General features: G+C 41.2%; 1 protein-coding gene across 1 annotated transcript; it reads right to left on the bottom strand.

Annotated features, from left to right (window-relative positions):
• Positions 1 to 604: 604 nt before the first annotated feature.
• On the bottom strand, positions 605 to 4,680 carry tbx3b (T-box transcription factor 3b). The gene is made up of 7 exons (XM_045707091.2): positions 4,301 to 4,680; positions 3,917 to 4,184; positions 3,586 to 3,732; positions 3,047 to 3,123; positions 2,851 to 2,948; positions 2,117 to 2,721; positions 605 to 1,956 (listed from the first exon to the last, which is right to left on the bottom strand). The coding sequence occupies exons 1-7, from the start codon at positions 4,672 to 4,674 to the stop codon at positions 1,435 to 1,437; spliced, it is 2,091 nt and encodes a 696-aa protein (XP_045563047.1). The 5' UTR covers positions 4,675 to 4,680; the 3' UTR covers positions 605 to 1,434.
• Positions 4,681 to 15,392: the final 10,712 nt, after the last annotated feature.

The following is a 15,392-nucleotide window of genomic DNA, read 5'->3' as shown; positions in this document are numbered from 1 at the left end:
ATAAATCTAAACATTAAATGCTAGTAATAACTTTACCGTTCATATTTTTGATGATTTTATGACATTTTAATAAAACGTTTTCGAAATATAAACTATGATGATGCAGAATGTATTTGATAAACAATATTTGTGTTCAAGCATGATCGTTGAATATGAAGACTGTGTACTTTAGGACCATACCAGAACAATATCTAAGGGGCTAAAAAAGGAAGTATATATTTGTTAAGTATATAGGCTTATGCAATAAAGAACAATAACTTATGTTTATAATATACATGTTTTGTAATCATTTGTTCATATAGATCATCATATGAAACTTACGGGATAATTTACAAATATATATATATTTTTACAAAGTAGTAGTTATAAGCGCTATGATAATAAACGATTACCGTAATAGTAGGCTAGACTAATAATGTATTTCATATACTTTTAGCCTGCAAATGTTAAAAACGCACACAGTGGGGAGGTAGGAAATTAATTTAGAACTTTTTTCGTTTTAAATCAACTGCAACTTTTCAAACATAAAATGCACAGACATGAGCATCCATTCAAGAACCTCCTCAACCATTAAAACAGAATACTTTTATTTCGTTTAACATTATTTTGTTGAGTTTATAACACGCATTCAAGAGCAGTTATTCAAATGAACAAACATGTTATAACAAAGAGCTTTGTAGGCATATAATGGGTTATAATAAATGATAGGCATACAAGATTTTCCCCAAAAATATTGTGACAATTTATTTTGATCTACAACGCATGCACATAATTACAGCAAATAAAAATAGCTACATTTTTTATTTTTATTTTATTTGACCTTTATTTAACTAGGCAAGTCAGTTAAGAACAAATTCGTATTTACAATAACGCCTACCAAAAGGCAAAAGGCCTCCTGCGTGGTCGGGGGCTGGGATTAAAGATAAAATACATTAAAAAAATAAAATAATAGAACAAAACACACATCACGACATGAAATGGTTATGTTGACAGTATTGTCTTACTGAAACTGCAAAATATATTGATTAACTGACCGAAGCCACGCCATTGACTTTTCAATGTTTAACAAGTCAGCAAAAACATTCCTCCATAAAAAAATGAATGGGTATTTAAAAGGAATTTTCAAAATTTCCTTAACTATTTTGTCAAGAACACGAAATAAATAATATTTGAACTACACACGTGCTTTGGTGATTTATTGCATTGGTGATTTATTGCAAATAAACTTCAGTGCCATCAGTGAACAAATTATAGTATCATCAACACACAAGCGCAACCATAATTCACAGACTCAAACAATGTTATCTATTATGCATACATTCAGCATTAGAAATGTGAAAATGCCATTTGGTATGATAGCAAACACCTCTATCTTCATTCATCAGGCTATGAGAAAAAATAGCTCAATTTTAATCAGTTTGTTAGATTTATGACCTAGGAATATGAGTCTCTGTCTTGATAGGAGTCTATACCTCTGACCAACTGTTGTATACATTGGAGCTGATCCATGCAATCCTTGTTGGATAAGCGTTTTGCCGCTAACGCACCAGAACCCTGTAGCGAGGAATCGCTGTCTACCTCTGCTGCTCCATTGGACTGTAGGCCTATGTCAATCGGACTATTTGCAATAGTGTGACAATTCACGTCTCTATCAGTCATAAGGTGAATAGATGTCGGGGGCGTCGAACAGTTGTCTGGTAGGCCTACGCTATTGGGAATGGAGTATGGTCTGAACCGGGTAGGAGGGCGCACTGGGCGGCGATGCACTGGGGTTACTGGGCGGCGATGCGCTGGGGTTGCTGGGCGGCGATGCGCTGGGGTTACTGGGCGGCGATGCACTGGGGTTGCTGGGCGGCGATGCACTGGGGTTGATGCTGTGGTGGAGAGAGCAGCCGTTGCGGCCAAATAGGAGTAGGGATAGGGGAAAATAGCACCAAAAGGAGAAACCGCGAGGCCCTATATGGGAAACAAAGAAAGAGCGGTTAGGGCTGCAAAGTTTGCTGTTATTTTCATTACTTATTTTCACGACTTAAATTAGCCTAATTAATTGACGACGTCATAAGCTTAAAAGCCGCCTATTGAGTAGTGTTGCTGAATTAATAGATGATAGGCATACCTGCGATGCCATAGCATGCTGCTGAAAGTTCAAGGGTAATCCTGACGTTCCTGACACTCTTTGTACAGAAGATACTGGGATACCAGCCGTGCCCATGGTGCACACTCCGTCAGATGACACAGCCATCAGCATGTGCCCCATTGCTGTTGCTGCTACACTGGATAAAGTTTCTCCCTGCATGTTTACTTGGGCATTGTGTAGGAGACGGTGAGTGACACCCAAGGGGTTGAGAATATATCTTGTCCAATCCGGTGGATAAGAATAGCAGTGTGAAAACTTGTTGCGTCCTAGGCCTGTGATGTGAGCGCTTTGGTCGGTTTCCACGGTTAAAGGCTGGAAGTGTTCTGTTGCCCTCGGATCCTCTGCTCCAAAGCAACGTGTCATACCACCAGTTATGGCGTTTATGTGGTCCTGTTTTGGATCCTTTGAGTCTGTTTCGGTCCTAAGTGAGTCCGTTGAAGCCCTGTCCGCTTTGTCGTGGAATGTGGTAATATTTGGCTCAGGTTTCAGTTCCTTTGTGGTGGTTGAGATTTTTCGCAAGTCTTGTCCAACATTATTCCAATGTTTGCTTTCTTGACCGCTTTCACTGTCACTTTGGCAGCCCTCTAACATGATTGGTTAAATACAATGTTGTTTGTAAACTGAGAACAAGTTGAGGCTAAACATTTTACCATTACAATATATTATGGTACGAAAGGTACAAATGTATTAAATTCGTTGTCATACAAACTCACCGATTGATTTTGCATTTCCTGCGCTTTTCAGTGGAGCCTCATCCAAAGAGTCACCAGAGGTTTCACTGAACTTTTGTATATTTATCCCCAATTGTTTCCTAATAAAAAAAAGAAACATTTTAGTAGGCCTATTGACAATTAAGAGTTTCTAAAAGTATTTAGTATTTAGATTTACATTTGTCGTTTTTTGTCTCACTTTTTTTCTCTTCTACCATTGCCAGTGTCACGGAATCCTTTGGCGAAAGGATTGTTATCAATTTTCATTTGTGTGATCTGAAAATAGAAATTACTGTTAAGGACTGTAATGTTTCTAAACATTAGACCAGTAACAACATTTTAACACTATTAATCATAGACTCATAGGCTATAGGCTAGTGATAAGCCAGGAGTTGGCCTATAAAATCCTTCAAACGTTTCCAACCAAATCTTTGTCCCCAAGAACTTTGTAAAGGGGTTATAAGCAGTTAATAAACGTTGTGTAAATAGAGTATATATGTCAGTAATTAATTTAGACCTGGATTGAAGTCTATATAACTGCAATAATTGTTCATCACCATCTATAAACTCTTTACAAACTCTTTATGCATAATATATACATGTGTGTATGTGTATGTATATATATGTGTGTGTATATATATATATATATATATACAATTTATATTTTCCAGAGTGTTATCAATACGAAAAATACATTGATATTCTGAAATTTGCTTTATGAAATTATGAAGGGCCTACCTTATCGTTTTGGTATGCAGTTACAGCAATGAATTCTGTCTCAGAAAAGACATAGGTCCTGAACGTGCTATAAGGTAGTTTGAGGATATCATTGGCCCTCACAACGTGAAACCTGGGCTGGTATTTGTGCATTGAGTTAAGAATCGTCTGTAATTGGAGACAACATACATTTTAAATAATAAATTAGGCCTAGTCATCAACTCGAACATTACGCAGTTTAAGAAAAACGAGTCTTTCAGTTATACTTCAATAACAATACATTAGATGAGTTAAACTGCACTGTAAATAGACTACATTATTAACACAAAACGCTAGTATTTTTGGAACTTACAAACCCATGCTTGTCCGAGATGTTGTTTGTCAATTTTAGTTTATGAAAATTGACCACTTTTGACATCCATTGCTCGCCAGAAGCGGGACTGTCTGGGTGTATGTACATCCTCTTTGGCATTTCAGGATCTGCCTTTCCTGACACCATCCAACGGGAGTTGTGAAACTTGTACCTGAAGTCGTCGGCCGCCACAATGTCCATCAGCAAAATATATTTTGCCCTTTGGTTCAAGCCAGTACATCTTGCTTTAAACGGTGGAAACATGCGCCTGGAGAAAAGGTAAAACACATCGATTCTAAATCACAGACGTACTATAGAATATAGGCTGAAAAAACCGAATAACTTTATAGGCTATGGTTATTGGTGATATTTTATAACATTTACCTTCCTGATTTTGTTATGACCATTTCAGTGCCGAATTTGTGGAATTGTGTCCAAAGGTGCCTTGTCTCCAAGTGAACTTTTGGATCATCCTCCGTGGCTTCCGTCTCCAGCGTTTTAGGAGGACTGAGCTTGGCAGACTGGGTTGCATTATGCTGTTCCAGCGAGGCTTTGCGGAGGATAGTTTCAGCATTGACCGGATCCAGCATGGGATGCCTTTGCGCAACAGGCAAGTGAAGAGACCCGTGGGAAGTTAATGCAATGGCAGGAAAAAACGGAGGTTGTCGGGCCAGCATTGCGTCGAGGGTGAAATCCGAAGCAGTGTTTGTTAAAAACGGTTGGAATGCCATATCTCCTGGTACAAGTGGATCTCTCATTCATAAGTGAATCCTCTTCATGTCAAGGTAGGACAACCGATGTCTTGAATCATTTCTTAAATGCACACGTTTTGATATTTGGAATAGGCTATATTCAGTCTAACTGTCACATTTTCTCAAGTGTATTTCAAGCTGGTATTTCGTTGCCATTTCATCGTAATTACAATGTAGCTTACCCTTTTCAGAAGACAAAAGTAGACCTGCCCATATGCCACCTATTTCAATTTTCGATTAGGCTACTTTGTGTTAAATCCGAACAAATGTTACCGGTTGCATTCGAGAAGTGCATCTCCATCTCATTCCAAGGAATTATCTTCTATTCTAAGCATTATATTAGGCTACTAGGAGAAAAACAAACACAGAATAGAGGCAATAGCCTATCCCATCAAAGACCTAGCGTGCACTTAGCTCATGTTCTTCCTTCCCGAACTGTGCGAATATGTTACGAAGTCCGAGCCGGAGTTGATTGGCTCTTTGACACTTCGGACTTTGTATATTCCATTATGGGTGTGGTTTCACGGGTCAGGTGGGTAGAGCGGTTCAGTAAGCAGTATTGTAACATGGGGTGTTGGGTTCCTATGAAATTCGGTCTCTGCCACTTCACTGGTGATCGAAAGACAACTTTGCAAGAAACGTCGAGCCGTATAGTCGGAGTGTTCGTGAGCAATGAAGGATTAGTGCGCACCATTGCAACTAGGAGCTGTCCACGTGCGTCTGATGCTGAATTCCATTTCTCATCAATAATTTGGCTGGGTAGACTTAATATTGTCCTATTTATATTGCCTTGCTGACATTTAAAAAGAACATAGGCTACACCCGAGAAAGTCCGTGATTGAAGAGATTCAGTGTGGTATGCAAACATACTGTAGTAGACAGTAGCCTATGTTTCACTTCACAATGAATGAGCACAAAATAGTGGATTTACACATTTATCATAAATAAGTGTGGTTACCCAAACTACCAGCTAAAAGGCTGGAGAATGTCTAGTTATTAAAAGTGTAAGGTCTTTAGGCGAATCCATTAACTATAAGCACAACTTACTTTTTGAATTATTGGAATCATAAAGATATTTCAAGTTTAGGGCATATTTGACAACTATTATCCACTATAGGCTCATTTTAAATAATTATGATTGACAATTAAAATAAATGCCTCTGGCTATAATTCAAATCCAGTCTTGTCATCAAGTAGGCTATGTTTATTAATCTCTCAAATCATAAACATGTTCAGACAGTGATCATTTCAACAAATAGGTCTGACCCCCAGACAACAATTTCAAAGTCAATCACTCTGTCTACCTCCTCTGTTGTCACTCTATCTGAAGTGTTTCAATAGTCCATCTTCAGTCCATATTACATACTCAAATGTTTTATTTTATAGACCAATACCATCTTCAACTGCTGCATCATCAAGGAAATACCATTGGCCATCCTAAACGCTGGTATGCCTATTAAAACACATTCACTTGCTTCAGTCTTCCCACACCATTCCTGGACCCACACTGTGACAGCCTTGTGACATGAGAACAGTGCTGCATGGGTACAGTCTACAGTCAGGGCCTTTACTCTGCACAGCTACTATATATATATAGTATATATACACCTACATAAACGTATTTGGACACCCCTTCAAATTAGTGGATTCAGCTATTTCAGCCATACCCATTGCTGACAGGTGTATAAAAGTGAGCACACAGCCATGCAATCTCCATAGAAAAAAAACATTGGTAATAGAATGGCCTTACTGAAGAGCTCGTGACTTTCAACCTGGCAGAGTCATAGGATGCCCTGCTAGAGCTGCCCCGGTCAACAGTAAGAGCTATTATTGTGAAGTGGAAACGTCTAGGAGCAACAACGACTCAGCTGCGAAGTGGTAGGCCACACAAGCTCACAGAATGGGACCGCTGAGTGCTGTAGCGCAGAGCGCGTAAAAATCGCCTTAGTTGCAACACTCATTACCAAGCTCCAAACTACCTCTGGAAGCAACGTCAGCACAATAACTGTTCATCCAGAGCTTCATAAAATGTGTTTCCATGGCCGAGCAGCCACAAAGAAGCCTAAGATCACCATACACAATGCCAAGCGTCGGCTGGAATGGTGTAAAGCTCACCGCCATTGGACTATGGAGTAGTGGAAACGCATTCTTTGGAATGATGAATCACGCTTCACCATTTGGCAGTCTGACGGACGAATCTGGGTTTGGCGGATACCAGGAGAACGCTACCTGCCCGAATGCATAGTGCCAACTGTAAAGTTTGCTGGACGAGGAATAATGGTCTGGGGCTGTTTTTCTTGGTTCGGACTAGGCCCTTTAGTTCCAATGAAGGGAAATCTTAATGCTACAGCATACAAAATGACATTGTAGACAGTTCTGTGCTTTGAACTTTGTGTCAGCAATTTGGTGAAGGCCCTTTCCTGTTTCAGCATGACAATGCCTCCATGCACAAAGCGAGGTCCATACTGAAATGGTTTGTCGAGATCGGTGTGGAAAAACTTGACTGGCCTGCACAGAGCCCTGACCTCAACCCCATCAAACACCTGAATTGGAAAGCCTACTGCGAGCCAGGCCTAATCGTCCAACATCAGTTCCCGACCTCACTAATGCTCTTGAGGCTGAATGAAAGCAAGTCCCCACAGAAATGTTCCAACATCCAGTGGAAAGCCTTCTCAGAAGAGTGGAGGCTGTTATAGCAGCAAAGGAGGGACAAACTCCATATTAATGCCCATGATTTTGGAATGAGATGTTTGACGAGCAGGTGTCCACATACTTTTGGTCATGTAGTGTAGAAGGTCTGCCAGCGATTGTCCAGGATGGATTAGTCTCTGGATATAGTTACAGAGCTTTTTATTGCTCAATGGCCCATGGCAGGCTAGGAACGTACTAGTGAAACCTCTTACTGAGTGAGAGCGGCAGGTTCGGGACAACAAAGTCTCAGACAGGCGTTCAACCTCCAGTGTCATTGGTTTGCTTTCACCAAAGCTGCCGATGTTAATTTCCTTTCTGCGATTGTTGAGAACCGGATCTGTGTGAATTGTTACAAGGCATCACTACTACTATGCTATAGGTTGCTTTCATCTTCTAATACAATTCAAGCAAGGCAGTCACTGTATACAGTACAGTGTTGCAGAGCTGTCCCAGTGACCAAAAACAAGGGATCGCTATGACAACCCTCGCTGTGAAATTAGATGATACCTCAACATGGAACCTTTGTGTATAGGTTTCCCTATGTGTCTCTGATCAAATCCTGAACTAAATATGCGTCGTATTCTGGGTTTACACTAGATACACAGAAGCGAATGGGTCTGACGATGACCCAATCTTTTTTTGTCAGGAGAGGAAGGGGAAAACCCTGCCTGTCCATCAGCCAACTTCAAAAAGGCCCACTGAGTAATCTGAAACAAGCCGGAGAATGAGAGCAAACAACATGCCTGGCTGTTATTTGTGGGCTTGGCCACAAGCTACGTGTGAAACCTGTCACAAGGGACTAACCTCAGATTTCTATTGGGTCACTGCCCAGTGACATCCTCTTCCTGCAAAACTTCTACATTATACCCCTGTTAGGACATGAAGGACATAAGGGGTCCGGACTCTGGGACAACACTTGCTGAGGGACCTTGGGGGAGCTTGCCATCAGTAGATTTCAGTCTTGTTGCGGTCACCTAACGCTAACTGTCACCAACAAAGACAGCACTGGTATCACCCTATAGTGGAAACAGTGTACACACTACACATGTTGTACACCCCTGGGTCAAGCCGTGCCAATCAACTTTTCGTCGCCAGGGTTCAATGTACCACCCTCCACTGTAGGTTCCCTGACCTCTTGGGCACTGAGAGCTTGAATAGCATCCTTGTCTCAGTCCAAATAACAGGAAGTAAAGGTGTTATGTTGACAGGCATTGTCCCTTTTCTTTTATGCACCAAAGTTACTTTAAATTCAGCTTATGTCTTAGTCATAAGGTAGAGTGAGATGGCCAGAGGAGTGTGTTGGTTACTAGGTGACAAACCACAGCACACTAAAAGTCTGAGAAAATAGTACCACAGTCTACGCTCACACTGAAGGTCTATAGATTCATAATTGCATTCTATACAATGCAAATCAATCATATTGCCATAAACAACTCTGATCCATGTCTCGCTGCAGCACTCATATAGCCATGTCTCCTAGCCTAGCCATGGAATCCCAGCTCACAGCTAGGGCCAGGGTCATTGGAAGCTCTCCAAACCACCATGGCCATGCTGTCTCCCTAACACCTCTGATGTTTCGGCAGTTGAACACTGATGAATGGTCTAATGGTAGCAGGTCAGTGTGACTGAACACATTTGGACTTTGCAGGTACAAGGAATGTAGTTAAACAGAGGAGAAGAAGTGCTAAAGGAGAAATCCTGAGTTACGTCTCAAATAGCACACTATTCTCTATATACCCCACTACTTTGAACAGAGCCCTATGGGCAGTGGTTAAAAGTAGTGCATTATGTAGTGAATAGGGTGCCATTTGGGACGACGCCCTGGAGTAGATTGGGCATCAAACACACAGCAGCAGCCAAGTGGCAGGGTGATGGAGCAGACTATGAAAACGAATGTGAAGGTAGTGGTTATATAAGGGTCTGATGATCACCTTACTGGTCAACAGAATATCTGGCCTGGGAATGGGGGAAAATAGGGGACAATCCACACCATGGAGATATTTCAGTATGTTCTAATACTATCTCTATGATCCAGACAATGCCGTTTTACCTCACACAAGGGAATGTCTTTCCTCTTAATCACTCACAAGTCATCGCCTCATCTTCCCTTCCGTCACGGAGAACAGTAGATACCAGGATTATCTGTTTTTGACAGAATCAACATCAAAAGCTATAAAGCTATTCTCACTAAATTATACGGTAACTAAATAAAGTGAAACATGATGTTTCAACAAAGTGCTAGAAAGAGAACTTTTGGCATGGCTGCCTGTCACCATTCCCTGTGGTCCACTGGCACAGATAGACTGGGGCTATGTCCCAAAATGGCACCCTATCCCCTATGTAGTGCACTAGGGCCCATATGGGTTCTGGTCAAAAGTAGTGCACTCTATATGGAATAGGGTGCCATTTGTGATGCCGCCTGGGATGTCAGACTACACTAGAGGCAGCTGGTGATCAGCATGATTAATGTGACATCTGAGTGGCGTGAAGGGAGAGTGGAGCATGGTGGCTCTACAGGAACACAGCTCTCACACTGCTGTGTGCACTATGCCCCTCGAAGACTACCAGGTCTGGTACACTCATGCGTCACAAATGGCACCCTATTCTAACGGGTAATTTTTCACTGTTTCTCTGGGATCAATAGGTCCTATAAACATCAAGGCCAACCCCTATAGGGCTTGAGTCCCCCTTCTGGTTATTTGTTTATGTTTATTCATTTGAGGGTGTAGTTTGAAATTCTGAGCTGATTTAGGATCCTGTTGGTTCCCCTGATACACTGGTGGAAATTATTTTACACATGAGATTCATATTTTATCATAGTTATGGGACACCATGAGCCTCCTATTAGACTTCTATTAGACTCCTATTAGACTGTCCTGAGCCATCTTGGGACATCTGAGTTTCTGTCTCGCTGTCCTGCCTTTTGAGATGGATAGCTGTCCTCCTAGAACTGGGTACATTGTAAAAGTAACACACTCAACAACACAGCAGATATACTGTATTGGCATTTCTGTGCAGCGAAAAGATACTCTTCAAGATTAGCAAAGGACTGCCAGACTCTGTGAGTAAAAGTCCTGCAGTTCCAGCACCCTTACAGAATTGAACATGAATCCAGATAATGAAAGTAGAGAAAGGTCAATCAGGAAAAAGAAAAGAATGAATAGGCTACATTATACATCTAGCTTCCTTTGTTCTGATCCCTTTGAACGTGTTCCTCAGCCCTTTTGTAAAGGATGGCTCTGACACAGGTCTATATCTGAGATTTTATGGCGGTATCTATTGTGATAGATGATGCCACTGGCAGGGAGGTGCCTAGACAGCACACAGAAGGCGAAATCATCTGAAGTAACCGCTTTCATTTATTTAAGACTCAAGCTTTTTTTTCTCTCAACTTACACCATTAGCTAAGTTATTAACAGTTTGAAATACCTTCATCAAATCAGAGTTTGATGCTTTTCCCCAGTATGAATTAGCTAAGTCGATATGGTGTTGTGTTTAGCAGGAGCCGCTTCCATGAAGAGTATGCTAACAGTGGTGTGGTCCTGTTCTGTCTGGGAGAGTATGGGAAGGGCTTCTCCAAACACCAGGTTACTCAGCTCAGCCACCCCCCACACATGTGCGCAGGCACACACACACACACGCACACGCACACACACACACATCAATACTTGGATGAAGAGACTATTTCACAGGTACAGCTCTTTTTAACTGCAAACCCTCAATCTGTCAGCCACCTCTCAATAAGCTAATAGTTCTAATGTGTGAAAATTGATTTCTCGGAACCTGCTACCTCCTCCTTGCTCAACCCTTTTTCATTCACTTTCCTCTTTCACTCAGCTTTAAAAGGATTTATAGCCTTGTTGTTATTGATAAGCGGAAATGAATTTTACCCAATAATAAAACCTTTGGTTTGTGTAAGGTTTGGGGTCCATGGAAAGTGTATTTGCTGAATAGTGATTTTCATTCAACAGGCCTTGGCACCTACATTTGAGGTGGAAATAAAGATATACTGTACAGCCTTTGAGTTTAGTAGACAGTGCTACTCTCAGCACAAAAGCCTCATCATTTTTGCTGAAGCTTTGAGCTTAATGCTGCTTTCGTGATCAGCCCAAATGTCTTAACAGTACTGTACCCTGGCAGCCATATCCTGAGTAAACATCTGTTGTGCTGTTTAGCAAAAAATAAGATGTAGTTGGATAGTAACCTCCCGGTAAATGGAAACCTCTTAGTATACTTGATTAATAACAAAAGAGCAGCAGCTGTGGCAAGATGTAAGTGGTTGCTGTTGACAACCCCTGAGGATTTAACCCAAAACTCAGCTGGTAATTTGCTGTCTTACTCTTTAGGTCAACTATACAATGAGGCTTAGTCGGTTTATTGATGTCCCTCTTCCTTCCTGTGTTTGGGGGAAGTGGATTATTTTTTTTTTTAGCATTAAACGGACATAGGTGAATTTGTTAGAGGGGCTTCGTTAAAAAAAATATAGAATACACAATCCTCAAAGGCTGCCCTCAGCATTTGTCCTCCCAACCTCCTCTTGACGAGATTGGCCACTCGAAAAGAAAATATGCCCAAATCCCTCAATTAGGCCAGATATTTTAATTAGGAGTAGGTAGATAGGCAGAATACATACTGTATGTTTTTTCTTGTTTCCTTGTTTGCATTACCTCTGAATGAAAGAGGCCTCCTCTCTCCCCCTCCTTAATCCCCTTTCCCTAACATTCTCAGAGCTTGACATTCTCTTGCGATTTCTACATCATTTTGATCCTTCTCTGAAACAGACGACCCTCGAGTTACTGCTTTTCACCTTTCCCTCGTGTCTATTGTTGAAAGAGGCACACAGGGTTAAGCAGGAAGTAAAAGGCTAGCTACCCTCCTATGTCTTTCTTCCTGTGCTCTCTCTCTCTCTCTCTCTCTCTCTCTCTCTCTCTCTCTCTCTCTCTCTCTCTCTCTCTCTCTCTGTCTCTGTCTCTGTGTGCCCTATAACCATACTCCTTTCCTGGCATTGGCTCTGCTTTTTAATAACAAGCATCTAGAATTTGGCAATAGAAGTCAACGACTTAGACCAACACTTCTACAAGGACTGCTGCTTTCAGGATGCACCCACAGATGTTGAGTGACCACCATCATTAAGAACAATGTTCCACTAAACAAGTCAGGTGCTCTATTATGCCAACAGACTGTAGGGGGATATTGCTTTTTGTATTTTACCTTTGCACTCCTACTAATCGGAGGATCATTGCCCATGCTTCACTTGAGAGCTGAATGTTCATAAGTGTTTACCCAGCAAATATGACCCCATTGGCCCCACGTCGGTATTCGTGGGCAAGGTGGGCACACACCAAGCCCACACCAATCCCACATCAGCCCAACACAGGCTAGCCCACAACAAGCCCAACACAGTTTTGCCCACACCAAGCCCAACACAGGTTAGCCCACACCAAGCCTAACACAGGCTTGCCCACACCAACCCCAGGCTAGCCCACACCAAGCCCAACTAGAGAATTTTATCAACCAGGAAATGGCTGACTGATTTCTGCATATCGCACCATTAAGCTATACAAAGAATCAAAGTCTTATTTTCAGTCACACACTCTCAGACTCTTCTCAGACTCACACTGCCCTACAGGGTATTGAAAACCCTATGAGTTCCAGGGGACTGACTCTCCACTCAAAAGCAGTCATTCAAAATCTCAACCAGCTTGTCAGATTCTTTACACCAAAGATACAACCGTTAGCAGCCTTGCACCCCTGCAATATGTGTGTGAGTGACAGCAGCTGAAATCAAAATAAACAGATCATATTCCTCTTTCTCTTATCATGTGTCTTATACCCAAACATTATATAGGCTGACTTGTTACACAAGAATTAAAGGGGCAATATGTCGTTGTTACCACAATTGTTTTGTACTTTAAATAATGATACCCATTGACTCTTGAATATTATAACTTATAAATGCCACAAGCTTAGTTTAACTGTCTTAACCCATCAAAACCTACAATATAAGCTTGTTTTACTTCAATGTTTGTAAACAATAAAATGATTAACAACCACTGTATATGGAAAATATGGATCACTATCTGTCTATATGACTTTGAAAGTGTTTACATTTCTCCAGCCCCAACCCTCAGTTGTTTACCAAATCAGTGGTGGGTGACAGCTTTGCTATTGTTTTAACTGCAGATTGCCCCTTTAACTAGTGGTTCTGTACTTATACACTGAATATACAAGCATTAGGAACAAGTTAAACAACTGGCACCTACTACCATACCTCGTTCAAAGGAACTGAAATATTTTGTCTTGCCCATTCACCCTCTGAATGGCACACATACACAATCAATGTCTCAATTTTCTTAAAGCTTACAAATCCTTCTTTAACCTGTATCCTCCCCTTCATCGACGTTGATTTAAGTGGATTTAACAAGTGTCATCAATAAGGAATCCTAGCTTTTACCTGGCTTCACCTGGTCAGACTGTGTCATGGAAAGAGCAGGTGTTCTTAATGTTTTGTATACTCAGTGTACATGGGAAGTACTAACAGAATATCAAATAGGCTTCTCAATATAAGGCTGTTAGCAAGCACACCAAGATAAGTGTTATACCTAAAGATGTTTTAGTCAACATCTCAAACCCAATTCATATTTACTGGTAATTTCATATATTGCTAAATTAAATTGTGTTGCATTTGCAATAAGGCTGGATTCCTTCTCCGCCTTCACAAGGATATCTAAAGCTTTGGGAAAATGCAAGGAATGTCTAGCATCTCCATGTGAATGTACTGGACCATCCCACTGGCCTCCTTACACCCCATCCTAGAGCCGGTTATCTTCTGTCCATGCCCCTTAGATCAGAATGATCACTTTGTTATGTGCTATTTAAATGACCCTACAGAAAAACAGTCCTGTGTGCCCTTCACACCAACACACACACATACAATTGCTGCAAATTGAAAGTGCTCCAACCTCATGCCCCACACACAATGAGTCAATACAGTGCCCACACAAGATCCTGAGTGGCACACCAGCTTTAAACCAAGGATAACAACTGTTTCTGTGTCGTTATCCTTCAATGCAGAGTTTGGCAATTAAATGCTGAAATTCAAGTTACCTTGGTCTTGCTTTGATTCCGGAGAGTGCCTTACAAATTCAATGGCATAGATGTATAAGAAGAACATAACACCTTACTGTCTAAACCCAATGTATAATGTACCATCCATCACCACTTTAGATTAATGTAGGCTTAAACAGTTACGGAATCTACTGAATGCTATGTTCATGGTTTAGCTTGGCTGCTTTGTTTATATGAAGGGCATTTCATCTGAATTGATTTCTGGAAGAAAAAAAACAGGAAGAATTATGCACACACTTTCAGAAAATGGTCAATCTTTTTTTATCGAATGTTTTTTTCCACATTGTCTCAGGCACCGCTACAGAATATCCCGTATGTGTTCAATTGTGTTGACATCTGGTGACTGAGACAGCCATGGCATATGGTTAACATCGTTTTCAAGCTTATCAAATCCTTCAGTGACCGCTCGTGCCCTGTGGATGGGGGCATTGTCATCCTATGGGGCATAGCCGTGGTAGGCAAAATAATGGCTTGCCCAGCATTTCTATACATTACCCTAAGCATGATGGGATGTCAATTGCTTAATTAACGCAGGAACCACACCTTTGTGGAAGCACAGGCTTTCAATATACTTTGTATCCCTCATTTACGCCAGTGTTTCCATTATTTTGGCAGTTACCTGTAAATTGTTAGCGGTAAACGCCAATGAACACACTATGACTGATTTAGTGTCTACCAATAGTGTTTATGAGGTCACTGTGGCTGTGAAATATTGACTTAAGTGCTTGGATAAGACATCCCTAATAGAGGATAGTTAGGAAATGAGCTCTTCAATTAAAAAAAATGTGCTTTCCTATTGTCAGCACAAACAGCTATAAGGAAGAAGAAGCCCATGAAAGGCCATCCGACACTATAAGCTCGTTCCAAATGGCAACCTATTCCGATATAGAGCACTACTTTTGACC

The sequence above is a fragment of the Salmo salar genome, chromosome 24 (assembly GCF_965601325.2).
Source record: "Salmo salar chromosome 24, fSalSal1, whole genome shotgun sequence".
Classification (NCBI taxonomy): Eukaryota; Metazoa; Chordata; class Actinopteri; order Salmoniformes; family Salmonidae; genus Salmo; species Salmo salar.
Note: the sequence above shows the minus strand (reverse complement) of the source record. Positions and strands in the feature narration are given on the sequence as shown.